Here is a 12,256-nt window from a genome sequence, read left to right as displayed (position 1 = left end):
GATCTTCCCCGCCCAGGGATCGAATCCAGGTCCTCCTGCATTGCAGGCAGACGCTTTAACCTCTGAGCCACCAGGGAAGCCCTGAAGCATCTTCTAAATCTATCTTGTTTCAGTTTTATTTGTTTCCTTCTGGTTTTGTATGGATGGAGTCAGAGTACTAGTGTCTTGGGGAAATCTGAATGTGTCATTATCTTCTGATGATGTTGTGAACAGGTGCTTCACCTTTCAGAGGGAATGTTTAGCTCATGTGAAGATGTTAGAAAAAGCAGACCAGACTTTTATGGACAAAAAGTGAAGAAAAGCATCTGTAAGCGAAAGGAAGATGAAATCAATAATATACATTTCTTTGGGACTAGCCCTCTGTGCTTACAAATGATTGCCTAATGACTTGGAAGACTGGGCAGAGAAAGAGCATATTCATATTTACAATAGAGTCTCCAGATTATGTTTTATTTTCTCCCCTTTAACATTAGAAACTTTTTCACCTTCTTCAAGAAAACCTAAAAAAATTTAGATTCCAGAATAGGGTTTTAATTATAGGGAAGGGATAAGTGACAATTTCTAAATCACATTTTCAGGTTGGTTTAGGTTCTTCGGTATTTGATAGCTTTTTTAAAGCTAGGTTGGGCCTTAGAATTTGAATTATTGAGCATTTATTAGCCTTTTCCCCAGAATGGGTCTTATTTATCACCTGCCTTTTTTGTTCCTTTTATTCCACTAAAACAGTTCTTAAAGAATTTCTAAGAAAGCTTGTCTGTGATATGGGAAACAATATAAAATGGTATCTTTATTTGGTTCTAGATTTGAGAGTCTAAATTTTAGATTCTAACAGGTATCAAGGCATAATATACCTGACAAACATACATTGTGTCATTTCTTATTCTCTTCTATCCATATCCATTGCAAGGGTGATGAAAACTATTACACTAGGTTTAAAGTACCCCTGGAGTTGAGAAGGCCAGTTTCAGCTCTCCTGGATCCATTATACTGAGTTTCATAGACTATACCAGAATTCCCTGTGTTTGCCAAAACCTATATTTTAATGTAAAAATAATACTGTTATGATTTTTTAATAAATCTTGATTATTTTTATTCTTTGGATTTTGAAGGCAATCCAGCATCCAGCAGACGAGAAGTTACAAGAGAAGGCATGGGGTGCAGTTGTTCCACTAGTAGGCAAATTAAAGAAATTTTATGAATTTTCTCAGAGGTTAGGTAAGTGGAAAGTTTTATCATTATGACTTCCTCAGTGAAAAAGGAAGTTATTGATACTGGAAGCTATTTACAAGATTTCATGTTCACACTGCTAAATGTATATGTCTCATAGGTAAAGCAGCTTGTAGACTATAAGATTATAGCTTAATGTTGCTGTCTTCCTGTTCAGCTAGGTCTTTTAAGTTATTGAGACGATTTTTCTCAACAAATTGAAACTTCTATAAGAAGATTTCTGATTTATTGCAGCCTAAAGTGTCCTATTGTGAGAACTGCTGGTAGAATTCCTTTCCAGCTGTGGAGCAAATCCTTTCCCATGTGTAGGAACTAATCCTCAGTCTCCTTGGTGATTTAGATTTTTGTGTTCCTAAGATCAATCAAATCCACATACCTAAAACTGTACACGATGAGAACAAGGAAGCTAATGGTATATGTGAAATTACCAAGGGAGTTACTAAGTAAAAAGAATTCGGAACCGTATGGTTTTTCCCTTGTATGGGAAAATTTATTTTAAGATCAGAATTGTGCCTTTAATACAGTGGATAAGTAGAATTGGAGTTCTTTTTCTTGAAAAAGGAAGAGACACCAGGTAAGATTTAGCCATTTAGCTGCTTGTGTACATTGGAAGAGCTTTTACTTTGTGAAGTTGGGAGCATGGGGTGGGAACTGGTATAGATTGTGTCATAAGTTTGAAACATTTCAGTTTAAGTTTTTGACGTGTTTATATAGTTTAACTTTTTGAATCATATAAATATGCTATATATCCTAAATGAGTACATACAATTTAATAAGAAAACTAGTACTGTAAGATAGAAGCCGGATGTTCAGTTGCTCAGTTGTGTCCCACTCTTTGTGACCTCATGGACTGCAGCACGCCAGGCTTCCCTGTACATCACCATCTCCTGGAGTTTGCTCAGAATCACCTCCATTGAGTTGGTGATACCACTTGGGGGCTTATAAGCTAAATTTAGACCTGAGATATGATTTGTTTTGCTCACGTGGTTTTTTAAAAATTCCTAATTAGTTGCCACGTTTTAAAATTGGTAGTTGTTGTGTTTTGTGTGTATGTGTCTTAAGTCTTTGGTTGCTTTGGAAAAATCAGTAGCTTAGGCAGCAGTTAATCAATTGATCTTTCCTCTCAGTTGGCGAAGCTGAGTGGCAAACCAGCTGTGTCCATTAGTTAAGGAGTGTGTTTTCTGGTTGCAGTGGGTCCCTACTGCATCCTGGTTTTTTATATCTTGCTCTCTTTGTGTCTTTAAGTAAACTACTTGGCCATTTGTGTCAACCTCTGCTTCAAAGTTGAAATTCTGTGTTTTTTTTGGTTTTTTTTAATGTTCGTATTTTTTAAAAAGTGCAAGAATCGCTGTTTTTCCTTAGATGCAACACGCTGTCAAATGCAAAAACAAATAATAGTTGAGATAGAAGTGTTTTGTTTAAATTGTCCTTTTCTTACTAGAAGTAAGAATTATAAATTATTTTCCTCAAGCATAGCAGTCAGTTCTTTTAGTCAAGTATCTTATGTAATCCATAGCTTTGTAACCTCAGGGGGCCTAGATGTTTTTCTCTTGGTTATCTTCACTACTACTTTAAATAAGTAGTTCTACTTAGTAGTAGTATCACTACTACTTTAAATAAGAGTTTTTTCTGTGTTGCTAGTTCCCAGCTGCTTTTGAAGTTAAAATGCTTTCGATGCTGCATAGATCCTTCTCACATTCATATTGGTCTCTCAGCATTTGCCAATTAAAAAAAAAGAATAATTATAAAATAGGTCAAACCGGGCAGGCTTACACGTTCATATTTTAACTACTGGAATTACATCAGGTGGGTGGTGTGTGTTTTGGCACAAGTGCTGTGTTCCGTCTCACCAGAGGTTGTAGTAACACAGGTAGTAGCAAAAAGCTCTCGGGTTTTCATTCTGTCATGTGGAAGCCTTGAGCCTTCCTTGTATAGGCTAGGACTTCTGTAACGGTGTGAACAAAGTACACATTTAAGAGCTGGTGGTTTACTCCTCGTCTCCTGGCTGGTAATGTGGTTCATGTTTCCAGTTTCCTTGCTGACAGGATGCATAGCCTTGCTTGCGTGTGATAGGAACTCAGTGTTGAACGAGTGAGCGAGTGATGGATTAATGAATACATGCATCTGATATATCAAATATTTAGGGGAAGCAATAATAATAGATTTTAGGCTTTTAAGGCCTAATAGCCTGTGTTTGAATTCTGGTGTTGGTGGTTATTAGCTGTGTGCTCTTGGCTCCATCATTTAAATTCTGTGAGCTTCAGTGTCCTACTTGGACCACCAGTGAGTTGAGCCCTCTGCTTTAAGTGCACTTAACCTCTGTTGTCTCTTTTCCTCCTCGCTGTTGAGCCAGTTCAGTTCAGTTGCTCAGTCGTGTCCCACTCTTTGCGACCCCATGAATCGCAGCACGCCAGGCTTCCCTGTCCATCACCAACTCCCGGAGTTTACTCAAACTCATGTCCATCAAGTGGGTGATGCCACCCAGCCATCTTATCCTCTGTCGTCCCCTTCTCCTCCTGCACCCAATCCCTCCCAGCATCAGTGTCTTTTCCAATGAGTCAACTCTTCTCATGAGGTGGCCAAAGTATTGGAGTTTCAGCATCAGTCCTTCCAATGAACACCCAGGACTGATCTCCTTTAGGATGGACTAATTGGATCTCCTTGCAGTCCAAGGGGCTCTCAAGAGTCTTCTCCAACACCACAGTTCAAAAGCATCAATTCTTCTGCACTCAGCTTTCTTTATAGTCCAACTCTCACATCCATACATGACCACTGGGAAAACCATAGTCTTGACTAGACGGACCTTTGTTGGCAAAGTAATGTCTCTGCTTTTTAATATGCTATCTGGGTTGGTCATAACTTTCCTTCCAAGGAGTAAGCGTCTTTTAATTTCATGACTGCAGTCACCATCTGTGGTGATTTTGGAGCCCAGAAAAATAAAGTCTGACACTGTTTCCACTGTTTCCCCATCTATTTGCCATAAAGTGATGGGACCGGATGCCATGATCTTAGTTTTCTGAATGTTGAGCTTTAAGCCAACTTTTTCACTCTCCTTTTTCACTTTCATCAAGAGGCTTTTTAGTTCCTCTCCACTTTATAAGGGTGGTGTCATCTGCATATCTGAGGTTATTGATATTTTCCCCAGCAATCTTAATTCCAGCTTGTGCTTCCTCCAGCCCAGCGTTTCTCATGATGTACTCTGTGTATAAGTTAAATAAGCAGGGTGACAATATACAGCCTTGATGTAGTCCTTTTCCTATTTGGAACCAGTCTGTTGTTCCATGTCCAGTTTAACTGTTTCTTCCCGACCTGCATATAGGTTTCTCAAGTGGCAGGTCAGGTGGTCTGGTATTCCCATCTCTTTCAGAATTTTCCACAGTTTGTTGTGATCCACACAGTCAAAGGCTTTGGCATAGTCAATAAAGCAGAAGAAGATGTTCTTCTGGAACTCTCTTGCTTTTTCGATGATCCAGCGGATGTTGGCAATTTGATCTCTGGTTCCTCTGCCTTTTCTAAAACCAGCTTGAACATCTGGAAGTTCACAGTTCACGTATTGCTAAAGCCTGGCTTGGAGAATTTTGAGCATTACTTTACTAGTGTGTGAGATGAGTGCAGTTGTGCGGTAGTTTGGGCATTGCCTCTCTTTGGGCCAGAGATGAGGATGAACACCGCACACAGAACACGGAGCACCACACAAACTGTGAAGATGCTCGTGGTCCTTCAGAATTTCAAAGAGGAGGTCGCTTGGCTCGAGCACTACGGATCAGCCATGGGGTGGACTCCAGGAGAGGGACCACTTGACTAATTCAGAAGATACTGAGCTTTGCCAACATGGTTTAACCTTGCTGACCTAAGAAACATCCTGTACTTGCTTGTTTCAATCAGAGGCCTTCCCAGTTGAGGCAGCTGTCTAAGGAAACGTTGTGTGTCCAGATAGTACACAAGCTGCTTTGTGTCTCCTTAGTCTTCATCCTGTCCCAGGGGCTTAGAGCGGCCACCTCCAGGGATCGTAGTAGTGAGTGAGTCTGTCCAACATGGTGACTCCTCCTCAGTGGGCTTAATTCACCAAAACCTATTCACAAGGTTCTGAAGTGCCCACAGTAATGGTGGTCATCTCTCTTGGGTGTTTCAAATCCCCTGCAGTCCATATCCTTTGGGTTCTCTCCTGAGGATTCAGACTGGTCGATGGCTGGCGGTCGGTAAGAGAATATATGGCTCTGGTCTCTGAAGGAGCCTCCTCTTCCATCATGCCTTGTTCCCCCTTCTGGATCTACTTTGTGGCCTGATCTGTCATTATTTCTCCACTCGATAAGCCATCCATACTCCCACAGTCCGTTCTCCATGCTGCAGATGAAGTGGAGTTTAATTTTTTATCATTTGTTAATTTTTGGCTGGGCCTTTGGTCCTGCTTGAGAGCTTTCTCTGATTGCGGTGCCATGGGCTTCTCATTGCAGTGGCTTCTCTTGTGGAACACAGGCTGTGTGTGCCCAGGCTCAAAGCCTGTGGTTTGCAGGCTTCGTTGCCTGCGGCATGTGTAATCTTCCTGGACCAGGGATTGAACTGGAGTCCCTTGCATTGGCAGGCAGGTTCTTAACCATTGGACCACTAGGGAAGTCCGAAGTGGAGTTTAAATGCTAATCTGATGGTGTCACCACCCTGCTTAGTCTCTGTAGGGACACTAAGGTGACAAGGCCAGCGTGCTTTGTGTGGGACACAGATGATAGGCGTGTGGTTTTAGTCTCAGGCTCCTCTCCTTCTTGCCTCTGTTCCACCTGCGTTGCTGTCTTGCAGTTTGTCTCCTTGGTCTTGCTCCTCTCAGTTCAGGATTGGGCTCCCTGCCCTGTCTATTTGCAGACTCTTGCTCATTCTTAGTGCACAGTCCAGTCTCGGTTCAGGTGTCATGTATTCAGGCAGGTCTTTCCCTGAGTCTGCAACTGGGTGAAGCTCCATTTTTATACTTTTCCACGGTACCATACCCTTCTAAGTACATATCCCAGCTGTAGTAAGTTGTCTGTCTGCTCTCTGTGTGATTAGTCTCTGAGTGAGCAGAGGGTGTGTCCGTCTTCATCTGTTTACCCACTGCCTGACACATATGAGACCATCAATACGTTTTTTTAACTTACTATTAAAAAAGGATGATAACTGTCATTTGAAGTTACTGTGTGGATTACAAATAGTGTCTAGCTCAGTACCTGGCACATAATAGACGCATAAAGAGTACTTACTCTTGGTACTAATCAGTAATTTAATCTTTTATAAGGTTATGGAAGGCTAGTTAGAATGTCATTTTATATGAGAAACAGCTTATTATGGTGGAAATAATGGGGCTGTGAAGTCAGAAGCACTTGGCATTTATGAAATATACCCTTGGGGGTCTGACCTCTTTGAAACTCAGTTTATCCATCTGTAATGCCCATGTCATAGTTGACAGTGAAAGTTAAATGACAGACTAGGTTAAGTGCACAAGTATGGGTGTTAGTTCATAATCCCGTCTCATAAATAAATGGTAAAAGTTGCTAATTTTTTCAGCTTTTTAAAAGCTGATGACATAAATTTGTTTTCCTTAATAAATATCTTTTATTAATCTAGCATATTTTCATAAATAGCAGACCACCATCTAACTTTATAAACTTTGTTTTCTCTGAATAGAATCTAGGCTTCTTGTATGATTGTGTAGTATGTAAGAGTATTAGTTTGATTTCTGGGATTTCTTTGAATCGAAATCAGTATTTCTGTTTTTTTTTTTTTAGTATTTCCATTTTTAAACACAATATTAGCCTGGCATTCCAAAAGTAGCAGTTGTTTCAAGGGACAATTTTATTTGTGTAATGAATTAGAATATTTATATTATGGCCCTGAGATAGCAAGCTGTGCAACACTTAGGAAGTTAATTATTAAACCACGTATTTGGTTTCTTTTCATAGCTGAAAGAACGTAGTTTGTGGTTATAAATAAACAGCACAAAGTATGTGAAGTTGGTAATTCGTTCATGCCCACATATAGACATGACTGACCATAGTTTCACCAAAAAAGACAGAGTCACAGTTACCATTTCATAAAAATCAACACTGTGTAGAATGTGAAAATAATGTTGTAAGATATGTCCTTTGATCCTGATATTTCATTCAGATTCAGATTCTTCATGATTCTGAATTTGGGTTTACAGAAATCGAGTTAGTCACTTCAGGGTTTCTATTCTAGTAAACAGTACTCAGTTTGAGTGTATGTTTAGATAATCTAGCTTTTAAAGAAAACTTATTTTTATGGAAATTGAAATCAAAACATTTTTAAAATGCTCACTTTTTAATAAATAGATAGAAACAACATCTTAACGTTTCGTTCTTTAGAAGCAGCGTTAAGAGGTCTTCTGGGAGCCTTGACAAGTACCCCGTATTCTCCCACCCAGCATCTAGAGCGAGAGCAGGCTCTTGCTAAACAGTTCGCAGAAATTCTTCATTTTACACTCCGGTTTGATGAACTCAAGGTAGGATTGTCCTGCTGGTCCTCCTTGTTATGAAAATCATGCGTCTTTCAATGAGTACTGGGAGGAAATGCCTGGAGCCCTTATTAAAATGTGGTGGAATGATGTATGCTCTTCCGCAGCAAAAATGGAAAGCTGAATTTAAAAGTTATGAAGGCTTTTTGGTGTAGCATAGCAAACAGCAAATTGCTCAGTATTCAGTTTTCATTTAACTTCATTTTAAAAAGCATCTCTGAAACAACAATATTGACATCTTCTAATATTTTTTCTTTTCTGCTCATCCCCAGTTTTTTTTTCCAGCATTCTTCTATTAATATATAAAAATGTTGATTTTTCTTTCTCTCTCCTACCCCTCTCCTTCTTTACCTTCTTCCCTTCTTCTGTCTTCTTTCTCACACCCTCCCCTTCCCCCCATCTACTTATAAACATCTTTTTTGCTAGAAGGAGTGCATTTAAAGAAAGAAGCATTAAATTCCATATCAGGAGACCTTAATTCCACTTTAGGCTCTATCATAGTAACTAATGATGAGGCAGGTCCTCTGACTTTCCAGCACCTCACGTACCTTGTTTAGAAAATGGAAGAGCTGGATTCCTAATTCCAGCATTTTATAAACATTATATCATAGACAGCTATTCTCCTTTATTCATACTTTGAACACAAATGGTTTGTTTATAAAATTTTAGTTTGTTTGACAACTGCCCTGTATATTAATTGTAATAATCCACAATAAGTGGCTACACATTCCTTTTTGTTTTTGTCTGTTTGGTAATACCATTTTTGGTGAGCAGCCTTTTCATATGTTACCTGAAATTAATGAGAAGAAAGAAGGACAGTGTACTGACTGTGACTGAAAACCAGTGTGCACAGTCTTCTGTGTCCATCATGAGACAGTTAGCAAATCAGTGTAGTAAGCACAGTGTTACATAATTTAAGTGCAGATTGTCATCTTGGATGATAACGGTTTTAGTTCTTAAAGTGGTATTACAAATTCGAGAATGTAAATTAACTAATTACAACTCTAGTAGATACTTCATTTAATTTTTATACTACCCTTTAGTAAATAACTTTTTATTTCATAAATGTTTTCTTTAGATGACAAATCCTGCCATACAGAATGACTTCAGCTATTACAGAAGAACATTGAGTCGCATGAGGATTAATAATGTTCCAGTAAGTTAAAGTTTGAATTATGGTGTGATAATAATAATTCATATCTCGATTTGTTCAGTTTAATCTTTTATTCATTCATTTATTAACTCATTCAGATAAAGCTAAAGATAGTAGTAAAGTTAATAATTATGGTCATCCACAGCTGTGGGAAGAAAGAGCAAAATGTAACAAACCATATGGGATTTACCACTTGGTTCTTTGTTCCACAGCTACTTCAGTAAAACTGCTTTTTGTCTGTATAACATTGATACAGATCTATTTCTCCTTGTTTTCTCATTTTAACTGCAGAAAAATTTCGTGAATTAGTGGCTATGAGTTATTTGTCCCCATGTTCTTAGATTGGAAGACTCTTGGGGAGAGGCTGACCCGGGATAGGAACAGCACTAACCCTGGCAGGAAGGGGAGCGGGGTCTTGGACCTCAAGCACGTCTGTGTCTGACACTGCCGTGTGAGAAGATGGCTCTGAGCCTGTTGCTCGGCTAGCGTAGCATCTCTTCTGGCTTGTTAGCCTCTTGACGTCTCATTTTAAGCTGTTTAATACTCTTTTCTCCTAGACATCAAATGCCACGTTAAGTGTGAGAAAAATACTATCTTTTTCTCTAGATATTTTTAGGACCTATAGTGTGCTAATCTGTATGAAAAACAGAAAATTTCTAGGATCATCCCTGGCCTCAAGTAGATAGTTTAGTGAAAAAATACTGTGTAAGTTTGTAAGGAGTGTCAAGTGGCATAAAAGGTAAAAAAAAGCCAAAGGATCATCAGAGACCAACACAATACTGTAGAGCAGTTGTCCTCCAGTTAAAAAACAAAACCAAAGGAGGCCATTGAGTAAGTATTTTATGAAGTCATCGTTCTTAAGACAGGCCTGGATCAGAAAGATTTCTTTTAATGAAGCGTCTGTTAGATGTATTAGTCTGGCTTTGCATAAGCCACTTTATTCTGTGAGGCTGACCTTATTGTCTGTCTTTTTCATACTCACTATGTAAAGTAAAATGACCCAGTTTTCTTTGTAGCCATCCTGCCATCATTCAAGACCAGAGGCACTGAGATCATCTTTGTAGTGCCCTTTGCTCTCAGTAATTAATTATAGGTCAGTTCAGTCGCTGTCAAGTGCCATTTTTCTCAGATTTCTTCACTGCCCCCCTTCCCATCTCTTAGTACTTCTGTCCAAGTTAAGAGCCTAATTCCCACTGTTTTTGGCAACTGTTCTGTAGCTGCAGAACTTATTTTCTGGCATACTGTCTCTTTCTTTTTGGTACAGTCTGCCATCAATAGTTAACTTTATTTTGAAGATTGGCTAAATTGTTACTCCTTTCTTCTAATGCTAAGTGGCTTCCCATTACCTACAGAAGAAAAATACGACCTGAAGCTAAGATTTAGTCTGACCCCAGCTTTCCCTTCCAGCTTTCTTTCACTGGTTGCTGTCCCTTACTACAACTGACCTATTTGAATTTACACTCTGCCAAGTCATTTGAAAGCATGTTCTGCCCCCTGACTGGTTGAAATGTCCCGTGTACCTGCTCATCAACATCTGCCAAAGCCTAGCCCTTCCATGCATCTGTTTAGTTCCTTCCAGTCTTGGTCCTCCCCTCATCCCCCACTTCATTCCTCGTCTCTTAGCATGTTACTAAGATAAGGTATGTGGATACTTGCTTGCTCCTAATAGCGTTTGATGTCATAGTCATATTTCTGTCCTCTGTGGCATTGAGATGGTCTCTTGTATACAGCAGGCAGCCCATTCAAGTTTCATTTCATGGTTTAATATCATTTAAAATATTTTTTAAAAAGTTAAACTTTAAAAAAATTTCTTTATATTTTAATCTTTTTCTTGTTAAAGGTAATGTAAGTGTTGTGTACATTTGAGGCTCTAAAATGTAAGCATATTTATTATTAATAGATTAAGAAGCATTAGATAGGCACCTTGCCTAGATCCTTTTATAATATTATTTTAATAACTTAGGAGCTGATATTAAGTGCCCTTATTTTCCTCACAGGCAGAAGGAGAAAATGAAGTAAATAATGAATTGGCAAATCGAATGTCTTTGTTTTATGCTGAGGCAACCCCAATGCTGAAAACCTTAAGTGATGCTACAACGAAGTTTGTATCAGAGGTAGGCATTGCCTAGGGAGTTACTCTTTGTGTCATTCCTCTTCAGCCTGTGTCCAGATAGGATGGGCTCAGTGAGTCCGCCTCAGGTCCTCTAAGCTGATAGAGGCACCTTGTGCGCTGCGTCTGGTCCTGTCCCCTGAGACCCACGTGTACACGCCTGCCTCCTATCGGCAGTCACCCTTGGGATGGATAGGCGACACCTCCATGGTCTGCTGACCACAGTGAAGTCTTCACACTGTACAAGCAGATGACTTAAGGTCTTTCATCCCCGGTTCCTTTCTTTATCTCATCCCTACGTCCACTCCCTCAGACAAGGCAGTGTTATTGGTTCTCCTTATTAAAGTGTACCCTGAGTCTGAGAACTTGACCCTTTACTACCTCAAGCTGCCTCTCTGGAGCACCCCACCTCTTCTTGCCTGGATTTCTGCATTCATGCTCTGACCCACTGTGGGCCTGTCTCCTGAGTGTAGCCAAGTAGTCTTAAGACCCAGACCACATTCCCTTCGTTCTTGGCGTAAAGGTTTCCAGCTTGGGAAGTTGAGGGAGGGGGTCGCATGTATACCTATGGCTGACTCACGTTAATATATGGCAGAGGCCAAAAATATTGTGAAGCAGTTTTCCTTCAATTAAAAATAAGTTTTGATGGGGGGAAAGGTCTCCAAGCGACTTCCCAGGGCCCTTAGGATCAAATCCACGTGTCGTGTGTCTCTTGGGGCCTTGTCTGCATGTTGTGGCTATTCCCGCCCAGCTCTCAAATGTAAGGACTTCTTGAGAGATGGGAGGATCTCAGCTGTCTTGCTCCTAGCTGTGTCCTCAGAGCTTAGAACAATACCTGGAATCTAGTGCATTTCTTTTTCTAGTGCATTTTTTAAAACAAAATTTAGAGGAGGAATCAGATTTTAAAGTTGATAATTTTTCATGTTATGCTAGGTTTTAAATTTTTCTTAAGTAACAGCTCTTCATCTCTCTTTTGTTCTCTGTACACTTTTGCAGAATAAAAATTTACCAATAGAAAATACCACAGATTGTCTAAGCACCATGGCTAGTGTGTGCAGAGTCATGCTTGAAACACCGTGAGTATTTGCTGATGTTTTTCACTTGAACAGTCCTGTTGAAATGATTGACAAAGTTATGAATATGTCATATTTGGGAGGTGGAATTAAATATATCCCAAGTATATAATAAAATTAAAATAATTACACAGCTTAATGTAGGTTCTGGTTAAATGTATAAAGTACATTTGGTTTTCAGGTTCATCAGACCGTCA

General features: G+C 39.5%; 1 protein-coding gene across 8 annotated transcripts in view; it reads left to right on the top strand.

Moving 5' to 3' along the window:
- CYRIB (CYFIP related Rac1 interactor B) overlaps positions 1–12,256 on the top strand; it is a 148,394-nt gene that overhangs the window by 128,821 nt on the left and 7,317 nt on the right. For all 8 annotated transcript variants that reach the window (XM_043484495.1, XM_043484498.1, XM_043484500.1 and 5 more), the window contains 5 exons: positions 1,110–1,215; positions 7,575–7,711; positions 8,802–8,879; positions 10,874–10,990; positions 11,983–12,062. In XM_043484495.1, coding sequence (XP_043340430.1) covers positions 1,110–1,215; positions 7,575–7,711; positions 8,802–8,879; positions 10,874–10,990; positions 11,983–12,062 — 518 coding nt within the window. The remainder of the gene's footprint in view (positions 1–1,109; positions 1,216–7,574; positions 7,712–8,801; positions 8,880–10,873; positions 10,991–11,982; positions 12,063–12,256) is intronic.

This window comes from Cervus canadensis, chromosome 12 (genome assembly GCF_019320065.1).
Source record: "Cervus canadensis isolate Bull #8, Minnesota chromosome 12, ASM1932006v1, whole genome shotgun sequence".
Lineage (NCBI taxonomy): Eukaryota > Metazoa > Chordata > Mammalia > Artiodactyla > Cervidae > Cervus > Cervus canadensis.
The sequence above is the reverse complement of the archived record's forward strand: the minus strand, read 5'-3'. Positions and strand labels throughout refer to the sequence as shown.